This window comes from Xiphophorus hellerii, chromosome 11 (assembly GCF_003331165.1).
Source record: "Xiphophorus hellerii strain 12219 chromosome 11, Xiphophorus_hellerii-4.1, whole genome shotgun sequence".
Taxonomy (NCBI): domain Eukaryota; kingdom Metazoa; phylum Chordata; class Actinopteri; order Cyprinodontiformes; family Poeciliidae; genus Xiphophorus; species Xiphophorus hellerii.
This window is the reverse complement of record NC_045682.1, coordinates 20672626-20684891: the sequence shown is the minus strand read 5'-3', so window position 1 is coordinate 20684891 and position 12266 is coordinate 20672626. Positions and strand designations below refer to the sequence as shown.

At 41.9% G+C, this 12266-nt stretch overlaps 2 protein-coding genes across 2 annotated transcripts; one reads left to right on the top strand and one right to left on the bottom strand.

Annotated features, from left to right (window-relative positions):
• The first annotated feature begins 1471 nt into the window (after positions 1-1471).
• Positions 1472-9262, top strand: stt3a (STT3 oligosaccharyltransferase complex catalytic subunit A). Its single transcript, XM_032576141.1, has 18 exons — positions 1472-1594; positions 2245-2365; positions 2459-2519; positions 2598-2719; positions 3522-3667; positions 4028-4118; positions 4238-4344; positions 4424-4588; positions 4673-4853; positions 5392-5547; positions 5643-5734; positions 6250-6405; positions 6599-6787; positions 7078-7194; positions 7265-7367; positions 7462-7650; positions 8529-8644; positions 8904-9262. The coding sequence occupies exons 2-18, from the start codon at positions 2278-2280 to the stop codon at positions 8940-8942; spliced, it is 2118 nt and encodes a 705-aa protein (XP_032432032.1). The 5' UTR covers positions 1472-1594; positions 2245-2277; the 3' UTR covers positions 8943-9262.
• A 105-nt stretch (positions 9263-9367) lies between these two features.
• Positions 9368-11961, bottom strand: LOC116728220 (cytoskeleton-associated protein 2). Its single transcript, XM_032576144.1, has 7 exons — positions 11896-11961; positions 11599-11651; positions 10748-11496; positions 10343-10670; positions 10196-10256; positions 9863-10088; positions 9368-9776 (listed from the first exon to the last, which is right to left on the bottom strand). The coding sequence occupies exons 2-7, from the start codon at positions 11641-11643 to the stop codon at positions 9512-9514; spliced, it is 1674 nt and encodes a 557-aa protein (XP_032432035.1). The 5' UTR covers positions 11644-11651; positions 11896-11961; the 3' UTR covers positions 9368-9511.
• Positions 11962-12266: the final 305 nt, after the last annotated feature.

Sequence of the window (12266 nt, the reverse complement as noted above, 5' to 3'; positions counted from 1 at the left end):
CCAGATGTACAGAATCCCACCTCAGTGTTCCAACAGAAAACAGCAAATGGTGGGAAGGAGGGAAATTCCACGGGGTCTCCCCACAGTCCACGTGGTGACTCCAACCACTGTCCAGGAAATAGCCAGCACCGCTGAATACAGGATCGCAGAAGCTCGGGTCACGGCACCAATGTAACCGGGCTCTGCTTCACTCCACTGTACCAGGCCGACCCCAGTAACCCCTCGACTCTGCGTTGTGTAGATTTTTAAATGAAGACGAGAGGTTTCTGATTGCTCAGGCAGTTTATTTCCTGAATGGGAACATATGGGGAGTTCAAATCAGTGCAACGGCTCCGCTTGATTCAGCACACTCTCGTGCAGCTTTCACAGACTGGCACTGAGTACAGTAAAGCATTGATATTTTCAATGTACATTGAAGAATAAAATAATAAATGATGTACCTGAATGGGAACATATGGGGAGTTCAAATCAGTGCAACGGCTCCGCTTGATTCAGCACACTACAACAGAGCGTTAAGTTAGCCTTTAGCTTAGCACATGAGGTGTTTGATAATTTTAACTAAACTAAAAGTACAAAAATTGGTGCTAAGCACACATCTAGTAATTAATAAATTTCACACTATTTGTCCAAGTTAATAAAAATGATGTTGCTAACACGTTTCTACTGTGTGCTGAAAAACGCAACTCACCTCTCGTGCAGCTTTCACAGACTGGCACTGATTGCAGGAGCCAGCAACATTTAACCAGCCACACTAAGAGGGGGGGCGCTATTTCCCCATTGCACTGATCCATATAAGGCAAGTGGGATTCTACAACTTAAACCTAAACACTGTTACATAAAGCACTTAGAAATGCCTTGCTGCTGAAATGTGCTATACAAATAAAATTGGATTTGATTTGAGTCTAGTGTTTTTATCCTCTAAACTTTTCTCACTGTGCTTGTGCCGAAGTGGCAAATACGTTAGTTCGGTGAAAAACGGTATATCTCAGCACTTCCTTATAATATCCCAAAATTATTTATAGACATATTGTGCATTTTTGAGCGGTACAGGAGACTAAGTGGTCTGAAAAACGACCACTGAGTGGCGGAATGGTTCGCTGGCCGGAACCAAGAAGCAGGTATTTATGAGTTTAACCTATATACACTTTTAATCTGAATTTATTAAATTCCTATGTATTTGTATATTTTTGCATTAAGACATTACTGGCGCGCTGAATTGATCATGGAATAATTTATTTCCAGTTGTATTTTATTTTAATTGTATTTTAATTATAATATTCATAAATAATTGTCATGATTTACCTACTACCTTTTAGCAATTTTGATTCTCCAACTGTATCATTTTTAACCAATAGGTGGAGACATACTTCTATGGCAAGCCTTCATCTACTCTAAGGACACGTCACTACACCTCAGAGCCAAAGCAGAGAGCAAAGATTAAATGACAACCAAAGAACCAATCAAATTTCTTGTAGGCTGCCGTTGACAGGCTCTTGACCAATAAGCGTGCACGAAAATGGTAGTGGAGGCGGGATTACGCTGAGGGGGAAGGTAGTGTGTGAAAAGTGTATGAGTAGCAGGAGCGGCGGAGCGGGTGAGTGAGTGTTTAAAAAAAATGTATTATTGAGTTCTTGTTTTGCTCAGGAATATATGTTTTCTGTTTGAGCTCTTGAATTTATGGAGGTTTTAAAATAAATAAATAAAAAATGAAAGGCCCGTTACCGGTTTTCACTCAACAGGAGCTAGCATGTTAGCCTCTGTAGTTTATCTTCTACATGTACATACAGCAACGGAACTAAGACATACTGTCTAATTTCTACTCTTCCCTACATATGTGCATGCTGTCTAAGTGCAGTAAACATTTAAATTTATTGGCTAGCTTTTATTACAGCTGCCGTGGAAGTAGGTTAATGCCATTTTAAGGCTAGCTTTGATTGATGACCCTGCTGCTTAAACACATAGCAGTCTTTCAAATAGAACCTCTTTGGGCTCTGTGATAACGCTTTAAGCGTTAGACAAGATGTTTCATTGCAAAGCTGGACACAGTCGCCTGCACGGGCTTCAGAGTGGCTGCTTCCTGGTTTCTGACGCCATATGCAGTGCGTGGCCTTAGCTGGTTGGACTGGAGACAGAAGTTCTCACCAGCTGCTCAGATCCTGAATCTTGACTCTTGCTGATCATTGGAGTGGTCTCGTAATGTAGGATCTAACCAACGTGCGCCACTGCTTCTCCTGTCCTGAACAGGTAGTACGGTGAGCTGTCCCTGATCTCTTCAAAATGACCAAGTTGGGCTTCCTGCGTTTGTCCTACGAGAAGCAGGACACGCTGCTGAAGCTGCTCATTCTGTCTATGGCTGCTGTCCTCTGTGAGTCCTCTGCATCCTTTATTCTAACAGCATGGCTGGAAAACGAAACAGAGCAAGTGTTTATGTTTTATTTTTTGTTTTTCTCCTCCTCAGCATTCTCCACCAGGCTCTTTTCTGTTTTGAGGTTTGAAAGCGTCATCCATGAGTTTGATCCGTAAGTTTCCATTGATGCCTTTAGATGAAATTATGTCCTCATGCTGTTGGCTCACCCTAACTTTCTTCTAACAATCAGATACTTTAACTACCGTACCACCCGCTTCCTGGCAGAAGAAGGATTTTATAAGTTTCACAACTGGTTCGATGACCGAGCATGGTATCCCCTGGGAAGGATCATCGGCGGCACCATTTACCCAGGTAGGAATGATGAGCTTACAATCATTCTCTTTTCTAGCTCTTATTTGTATTATGGAAACTAGAGCAATCCATTAACATATTTGTCACCCATGGTCATGATGACCAAAAAGCTTTAAAATATAAATTAATATTTTGTTTTAGCAGCATGATCTCTGCTCATAACAAGTAGAAAATATTCAGTCTCTATAACCATGTTGGAATTCTGTCAAGAAATAATTTTCGATGAAATCACCACAACTAAAGATGATTTAGTCCTTTAAAAACCCATGTTTACTTGACTAGTAGAGCACCAGATTTCTTTTTAAAATGTCCTGCTATTTTAATAACTTGACTATGTTCCCGCAAGCCTTCAGCATCATACATCCTCACCATAGCTAACACTGGCCCAGAGGTGCTTTTCCACTCTGGGATTGTGTAACAGACATGAAGAGAGCCTTTAGTGGTTGTCATGGAGATGCCAAGATGCTTCTAATTGCTGCAGTGAACTTTAGAGAATCATGCTGATTCCCGACGTACCATTTGGCACACTAAATATTGGCTCCTGTCCAGGCAAGTCCAGGGTTTAAAAGACATGGATCTCTGTGCCACGTCATATTTTTTACCCCAGGAAACAGAAAGTCGTAGAATACTAATCAGAAATTCCTAAAACATTTTTTTTAGTTTCATTCATTTCAAAATAATTTCTTCACACAGGATTTTTGTTTTTTTTATATTATATTTTTCATTTTGAAGTATTTTTAAGCAACTTTATCAGACGTACCACATAATGAGTTGACCGTCTTCCTCTCATTTCTTTCTCCAGGACTCATGGTCACGTCGGCCGTCCTCTACCACGTCCTCCACTTTTTTCACATCACCATAGACATCCGAAATGTCTGTGTGTTTCTCGCTCCCCTCTTCTCCTCCTTCACCGCCATCGTCACCTACCACCTCACCAAGGAGCTGAAGGTAAAAATCCACCACAGGAACACACTCTCAGTGAAGAATCCAGAAACTACCTGTGTTTATAAGTGAAAGGCCTTTTTTTTCTGTGGTATATTATTTGATTTAAGCAGAGCAACTGTCCATTTCTACATCTTTATAACATATGTTTTATACATTAGGAAAGGACAGAATCAATTTCAATCCTTCCTACTTTGAAATGCAAAAGTTTGAGTTCATACTTTGTTTACAAAAATAAAGTCAGTTTCTCCTGATAGTTACGTAATTTTGGTACCTTTTTGATTAAGGAAACTCTTTTTTTTTTTTTTTTTTTACTCAAAAGTACTTCTTGGTTGGTCTGTAAAGCTGCATGCTTCTTGTGTGTAGGATGCAGGTGCTGGGCTCCTGGCGGCGGCCATGATTGCAGTGGTTCCTGGTTACATCTCCCGTTCAGTTGCTGGCTCCTATGATAATGAAGGTACTGGGCCTGCAGTGACCGCTCAACTATCGGGTCTCGGGCTGCAGAAAGATTCTGAATCAGTCTCGTAAAAGTAATGTTATAGTTAAGATACCGTCTGTATCTCCTCTCCCACTCAGGTATTGCTATCTTCTGCATGCTGCTGACCTACTACATGTGGATCAAAGCGGTGAAGACCGGCTCTGTTTATTGGTCCTCCATGTGTGCGCTGGCATACTTCTACATGGTGAGGCCAGTGAGGTGTTGGGGTGGCATTTTTAACTTCAAAGTTAACAGCGGTGACTGTGAGGTGTGTGTGTGTTTAGGTGTCGTCATGGGGTGGCTATGTGTTCCTGATCAACCTTATCCCCCTCCACGTGTTGGTGCTGATGCTCACAGGCAGATTCTCTCACCGTATTTACGTGGCTTACTGCACCGTCTACTGCCTGGGCACCATCCTCTCCATGCAGATCTCTTTCGTCGGTTTTCAGGTATGTTGCATCGCCAGTGGCGGTATTTTTTTCTTTTTTAAAGAAAGGCTTCCATGTGACGGTGCGTCTTCCCTCCCACGCTAGCCGGTGCTGTCATCGGAGCACATGGCCGCCTTCGGAGTGTTTGGGTTGTGCCAGATTCATGCCTTTGTGGATTATCTGCGCAGCAAACTCAACGCACAGCAGTTTGAGATCTTGTTCAAGAGCGTCATTTCTCTGGTGGGCTTCATCCTGCTGTCTGTGGGAGCCGTTCTCATGGTCACAGGTAAACAACGTTGCCGACATTCTTGACTGACAATAACGGCGTTTCTGTATATATATTTTTTATATATATACGAATTTTAAAGTACCGCATTAAAAAAGGTGGATGGAAATGGCAAAATTGGAAATGATGTCCTCATGTCAACTTTAAGTTTATGTCCTTGGAGCTGATATAATAAAGCTGTTAATCAAATCAGCTTCATAGATGTTGCATTTGGACTATCTGAGGACTGGTCTGTGAAATGGGAGATGGTTTCTTTGGAACATGCTGGATTTCACTTTCTCTCCGGTTGTAAACCTCACATCTGCTTCTAATATAAACGACTGACGGGAATAACTGAACTATTATAATTTCCAAAGAGCAATTGAAATCAATTGAAATTTGTATTAGTAAGTTTCAGGATATCTAAAAATCCAGAAATCTGAGTTTGCTACAAAATTCAGAATGCTGTCTGTCTTTTAACCAACCCTTCACTGCCTCCCTTACGAAGAAAAACTTTGAGTTGTGATTTGTTTTTTTTCTTGTTCTGGTTTCCTGTCAGGTAAAATTTCTCCCTGGACCGGCCGTTTCTACTCTCTGCTGGATCCCTCCTATGCTAAAAACAACATCCCCATCATCGCCTCGGTGTCAGAGCACCAGCCGACCACCTGGTCCTCGTACTACTTTGACCTCCAGCTGCTTGTCTTCATGTTTCCTGGTGAGTCAGGAGAAGCGGTGGACGCAGTCATCACAACGTGAACTCTCTCTCTTTGTGTATTTACCTTCAGGTTACCTTTCCCTCCTTTCTTCCAGTCGGCCTGTACTACTGCTTTAACAACTTATCAGACGCCAGGATCTTCATCATCATGTATGGAGTGACCAGCATGTATTTCTCAGCCGTCATGGTATGTTTGTTTTTAGCACGCTCCCCCAATACATCTGCTTTCACAAAGGATCGTAGAAAAGAAATCTTTTTGCTGATTTAAGTGCTAAAGAGTCAGATCAACATAGGGATAAAACGATTAATCAGTTGTTGAAATAATCGTCAGTTAATTTTGTAATTGATTAATAATTAAGTGGAGTATACAGACTCAAAAAGTAATTTCCTAGTAAAAACTCATTCAGAACAATAGATTATCCAAAACTTTACAAACATATGGATTTTGCATTTAAGATAAAAAAAAAAACTTTGTCTGTAAATATATTTGATCCCAAACTCCTCAAAAGGTGCGTAGTTTTAGCTTTAGTTCAGATTCCTTAAAGGAATGCTCTGTTGCTGCATTTTAAGCACTAAAGAGTTTATTTTCTTCTTTCAAAAATGTAACTAATTTGTTTGGATCTTTTAGAGTATTTCTAATATTGTGTAAATATGCTCTACGTCACACGAATTGAACAGATCATTTTCTTTTCACGCTTCCAGGTGCGTCTGATGCTGGTGCTGGCTCCAGTGATGTGCATCCTGTCGGGTATCGGTGTGTCCCAGGTGTTAACGACCTACATGAAGAACCTGGACGTCAGCCGGCCAGATAAGAACAAGAAGAAGCAGCAGGACTCCACCTACCCCATCAAAAACGAGGTGAAGTCAGAAATCACTCACCTGTTTAAAGCACTTTCCACTTGAGGCTGAAAGAGAAACGATCTGGTGTTTCAATGAGCTTTACCATTAATGTTACCATTTTTCCTTAGCGTTTCAGATTTAGCTTGTGTGTTTCAGTCGAAGGAGCATGTTCCTTCAACAGCAACGCGTTTCTGATGCGTGTACCCTGCAGGTTGCCAGTGGGATGATCCTGGTCATGGCTTTCTTCCTCATCACCTACACCTTCCATTCCACCTGGGTGACCAGCGAAGCCTACTCCTCTCCCTCCATCGTCCTGTCCGCCCGCGGAGGAGACGGCAGCCGCATCATCTTTGACGACTTCAGAGAGGCCTACTACTGGCTCCGCCACAACACCCCCGAGGTCAGTCATAGAAACGAGGGCTGGGGAGTTTGGTGATTGTTAAAGGGGCAGTATTTGAACAACTTTTATTAAGCTTTACAAAATGTTATAAAGTCATTCCCTCAGCTAAAATATACCTGGAGTGTTGCTGTGATTCTCTCTAGCGCGTTTGAGAAATCCTTTAATCTCCCACGGCAACCATTCAGCTGTGCAAAACCCCTGGGTGGGCCCAGTGCCGCCTTTGGACGCAGCTCATCCTCTGAGCATGTTTGTTAAACATGTTAAAGTGAAGTGTTTTTCTCCTCTCTCAGGATGCCAAAGTGATGTCGTGGTGGGATTACGGCTACCAGATCACCGCCATGGCCAACCGGACCATTCTGGTGGACAACAACACGTGGAACAACACGCACATCTCCAGGGTTGGACAGGTGAGTTTTACCTTTTAGATTTTTGTCTAAAGGATTTCAGTCCTGACTGCAGATGTCTCCTGTGCTGCAGGCCATGGCATCCACTGAGGAGAAAGCCTATGAGATCATGAGAGAGCTAGACGTTAGCTATGTTTTGGTCATCTTCGGAGGACTGACTGGCTATTCCTCAGACGGTACGTCTTTAGATGCCATTAAGCTACATGTCAGTGCTTTATATCTCTAGTTACTGAGTGTTGAGTCTGATACAAGCATCTCTTTACATGACAGACATCAATAAGTTTCTGTGGATGGTCCGCATCGGCGGCAGCACGGAGACTGGCAGACACATCAAGGAGCATGACTACTACACTCCCACCGGAGAGTTCAGAGTGGATCGCGAGGGTTCGCCCGTCCTGCTCAACTGCCTCATGTACAAGATGTGCTACTATCGCTTCGGACAGGTCTACACAGAGGGCAGTAAGTCATCCCAGCACTATGAACCGATTAGTCACAGGCCAAAGAAGAAAATGTTGACCAACGTTAATCTCCTATATTTTAATTATTTTTATTTTTTTACACTAACGGAAATTGAAGTATCTGTAGGGATTGCATTCAATAGTCCTTTGGGATGATACATGGTGTAGCTTAAAATTTTCTATTTCATGCACTTTAATTAGCATGTTTTTTTATTTCTATGTAAATGGAAAACTGTAATCTCAGATAATTAGAGATGTAATCTCGTGCTACACGATCTGTTCTGTTGGCTAAAATACTTTATTTCTTAAAATAACAAAGTAACATTTTTTATTTATTAATTAAAATACTAGGTGCCCTATAAGAGAACCTATTTCTCTAGACATTGTTGAAAAAATGTTCAAAGAATAATTGTCAGAATTTTGTTCAAAGATTATATTTCAGTAGAAAATTGTGCATTGGACACATGGAACTGTTAGCTATTTATGCCATCTGTGCGCCCTCTGATGGACTCGGATAAAAATACCTTGATTTTTATAATTGCATCTCTTAGAGATTAAAGGTCTCAAAAGATCCTTACACTTCCCATTACTTAACATGGCACATCAAATTTTTTAAAATCTTGATTTCTTGTTCTTTTCAGATCATACACTATTTTTACAATTACAATAAGAAAAAGTGAAAGTATCCTCCCTGGAAGTATTTGTTTTAGCCCATGCTAAGGTTAGCTGTTGGCAGTGATAGGCTCCACTGTGAATGATGGACTTTAAGAAAACCTGTCTGCTGCTGTTGCAAATACAAGTGCACATAGTTTAAGACCTAAAATAAATACTGATTACTGCTGCAAAGAGTTTCCACTCAGATTCTGCTGTTCTCTGCAGAGAGGCCACCTGGTTATGACAGAGTGAGAAATGCTGAGATTGGGAACAAGGACTTTGAGCTGGATGTATTGGAGGAGGCCTACACTACAGAACACTGGCTGGTCAGGATATACAAGGTGAGTCTGCTGGGATGGTTTGAGGGAAAACTCCAGTCAAGGTAAAATGTATTTATTTCAATCTTCAAATTATTGGTGCACCAGTTTCAGACAAAAGCAGCAGTTTAGAATGTACACAGACACTTCAGCACAAATAGAACATGTTGCATTGCAGCTTTCCACTGGACAACAGTCAACATCGATAAAAGCTTTAAAAATGTTAGTCCTGGAATCAGATCAACTCATCATCGTCTTTCGGGATTCAACTTTTCTGTTTCAGGTGAAAGATCTGGACAACCGGGGCCTTTCAAGGACATAAAGTCTTCAGACAGCAACGTTGCTCTTCAGCCTACAGCACTGAACATCTTCCCATGGGGTCGGCGGATGGTTGCGAGAAGTACTTTTTATACTTTAGGGAAGAAAACTGCATCAAAGTGATTTTGGTTCTTGAGTTGTTTTGGGGTTATTTGGGTTATAAGAATGTCTGTTTTCCCCAGACGCCGGAGTCAAAACATCCTGTCTGATATCAGGACGTATAATTTTCCATTGGGTGTGTAACTGAAAGCAGTGTTCAATTAAGAGTGCTTTGGATTTTTTGTTTTTTACAATGTTATCAATTAAAGTGGGATTGATTGTGAATTGTGTTGAATGCCTTTTTTGTTTAGTCATTGCAAACTCTTAGTAGAGCTCACATCCTCTGATTTTCTGAGTTTAAGTTTCTGACTCTTAAAACACAACAGTATATAGATTAAGTGTCATTTTATTCTGAAAAATTGAGTAACTGTAGAAAATAGTTTCATACACTTACTTTAGGTTAGTAAAACAAAGTTTATCTATGTAGTGTGCCATAGCTCAAGTCCTTTACATTTCTGTACAAGAACTAAATACTTAGTATGCATTTTGGTCCGGCAGCTCCTGCAGCAGCGCAGGGTTCTTCCTGTAGATGTACGCGTTAGGATTGTCGTCCAGCTTCACCAGCTCGGCCAGCGACGACACGCATGGATCGTGATCGGTGAGCATTGAGGGCAGATGGGAGGATTTATGGTGGATGCGACTGGACCGGCGCACCGGCGTCAGAAACTTCAGGTCTTTGATGTTGCTCTGTCTCCTCGATGCGCTCGCACTCACCTCTCCTTCAATCGTTTTCTTCACACTACACGGTTTCAAGAATAAAGGAGAGAAAAAAAAAGAATGAAGACAGGAAGTAAAACTGATGGAAATATAAAAGTCTGCACTTACCTCTGCAAGTATGGGGTGGTCTTCACACTGTATTTGATAACTGAAGCACTAGTTTGGGGTGTTGTCTCCATGACATAATCATTACCATCATCTTCTGAATCATCCTCACTTTCCTCAACATCTTCCTGCTTCACTTCCGATTCCTCTTCGGTCTCAGCCTGGATCTGTTCATCCTTCTGCTCTTCATCTCTACATTCTTCTGCTTGGTTGCATTGTGCATCAGCATCTTAATGAAGCAAAATGAGAATTATTAAAATAATATTGTGTGGGTTGTATTATGAAGTTACACATAATCTTGACTTTAAATTCACTGCAGTAACCTTGAAAACGTACCATCAGAGCTTGATGATGGAATCGCCATGGCCTCCAGGGCGTCACAAAGGTTCACAACAATCTGTCAACATGAAAGCACGAGATTAGATTACCTTCTAACTCGGTTCTAACATTTTTAATCCATTTCCATAAAAAAAATCTGCTTACATCATCTACGCTGCCCTGAGGTTCAGACAGGTCTGCCTCGGAGTCGTCCAGCACATCCAGTGTTGTGTTCATGATCCTAGGAATCGGACTCTGTGCACTACCTCCTTCTTCTCTCTGAGATTCCGCAGGGGACGCTAGAATTTCATGCTCCACGCTTGGGTTGGGTTCAACGCTGCACTGAGCACCGGGCTCCAGGTCAACATTCTCTGGAACCTTTGGATCCACTTTCACTGTTGTAGCAAGCTTTGCTTTTGGCGGTGCCATGGTTGTCATGGCAGGTCTTTTCAGAGTCTTCCCCTTGGAGGCCAGCCACTCAGCCAGTTTTGCTCTGCATGAAAAGGAGATGTTTAATAACTGTAAGGTTGAGTAAAACAAATTTTTGTTTCTGTTGCATGAATACTTTACCGTTTATCCTCTGCCGTCTCCGTGGCAACTCTGTACTGACTCAGTGTGCTTGAGATCACAGGTCTACTGGCTTTCTTGTCAGTCACTGGAATCTTCGGCTTTGTGTTCTGACCACCTCTTGGTTTAGTGGCAGCCACAGTTGTCCTTCTGGATGTAGGAGGTGGTAGCGTGGCTGTGAGGGTTCTGGTGGGAGGCCGCGCAGAGCAGAATCCAGCAGGGCGACGGTTACCGACAGGGGGCCTGCCCACCTGATGGGGTTGATCAGAAACCGACTTGGACCTCATCGGCACTGGCCTTTTGGCGACTTGCCTGGACACCTCGGTTACAGATTTGGACCTGTTCTTTATAGCTGTGTCTTTGACCTTTTCGCTCTCTAGTTTAGGTGCTGGTGGCTTAATAACTGCTGCACTCAAAGAATCACTTGACTTCCAAATAGAGCCAATTTTTGATTGAACAATTCTGCCTTTGTACATCCCTGGAGCAGGTTTTAATGACTGCTTTGGAGCTTCAGCCACAGCGGGTTTGAATATTTGTGCTTTGACGTCTTTAGTATCTCTCTGCAACTTTCTTTGAGTCTCTCCAGACACTGGCTTCCTACCCAACTCTTTACCCTTTGCCTTAAGAGAATCACCCTTGTTTAAGACATCCTCTTGTTTGCTGGCTTTGATTTGGAAGGGTACAGCTGATGTAGGGCCCGTTTTAACAAAGAATTTTGCTTCAGTTGGAGGCTGGGTGTTCTCCTTGTTTCCCTAGTAACGTTAAAAGAACATAAGCGTTAAATCGGGTGTAAAAGCCCAGTGAGCTGATTATACTTTCATTTAAAAATAATAAGACTTTTATCCCGAACTCACCTTATTATTGGGATGTTTTCGTCGTGAAATTGTGACGGTGTCCATAATGTGGCCTAAAAATTACAGTTGCAGACAGTTAGCGGCAAAAATACACAAGCCTGATTTTAATATCTAAAAAGTAATTACGCCATCTAATCGATTGAAGTTATAGGTAATCTGGGAGAAATACTTTGACGTATTTATCATTTTGGACTAAAACAAGCAGTAATGTATTTGGCATGTTATATGCCTGCATCACCTTAAAAATACTACAGGCATTACTCATCGCACACAGACTTGCAAGAAATCTTAACTTACCTTGCAACGGTTGGTCCAAACAGCTTTACACCACTGGTATCCTTCACAGTAAGCCTCTGTCTGAGATACGCAGATACGATTTCATTTAACTTCGCGCTCATTGCTTTGCGATTGGCTGGCTAGTATCGCGAGAATTTAGAACTAACCAATAAATTGTCAAACGACAGTTGCGTCATTACGTAGCCCGAGCGGCTTCTACATTACAACAGTTTGAATGTTTGAACCCAAATAGAATTCCAGAAGTACTGGTCGGAACACACCCATTGTGTTACAGTTCTGACCGAGGCAGTGGAGAAATAGAGGGGAGTAAAGATAGACTTATGACATTGTGAGTTTTTACAGGAAATGCTTAATGCTGCGCATTTCATACT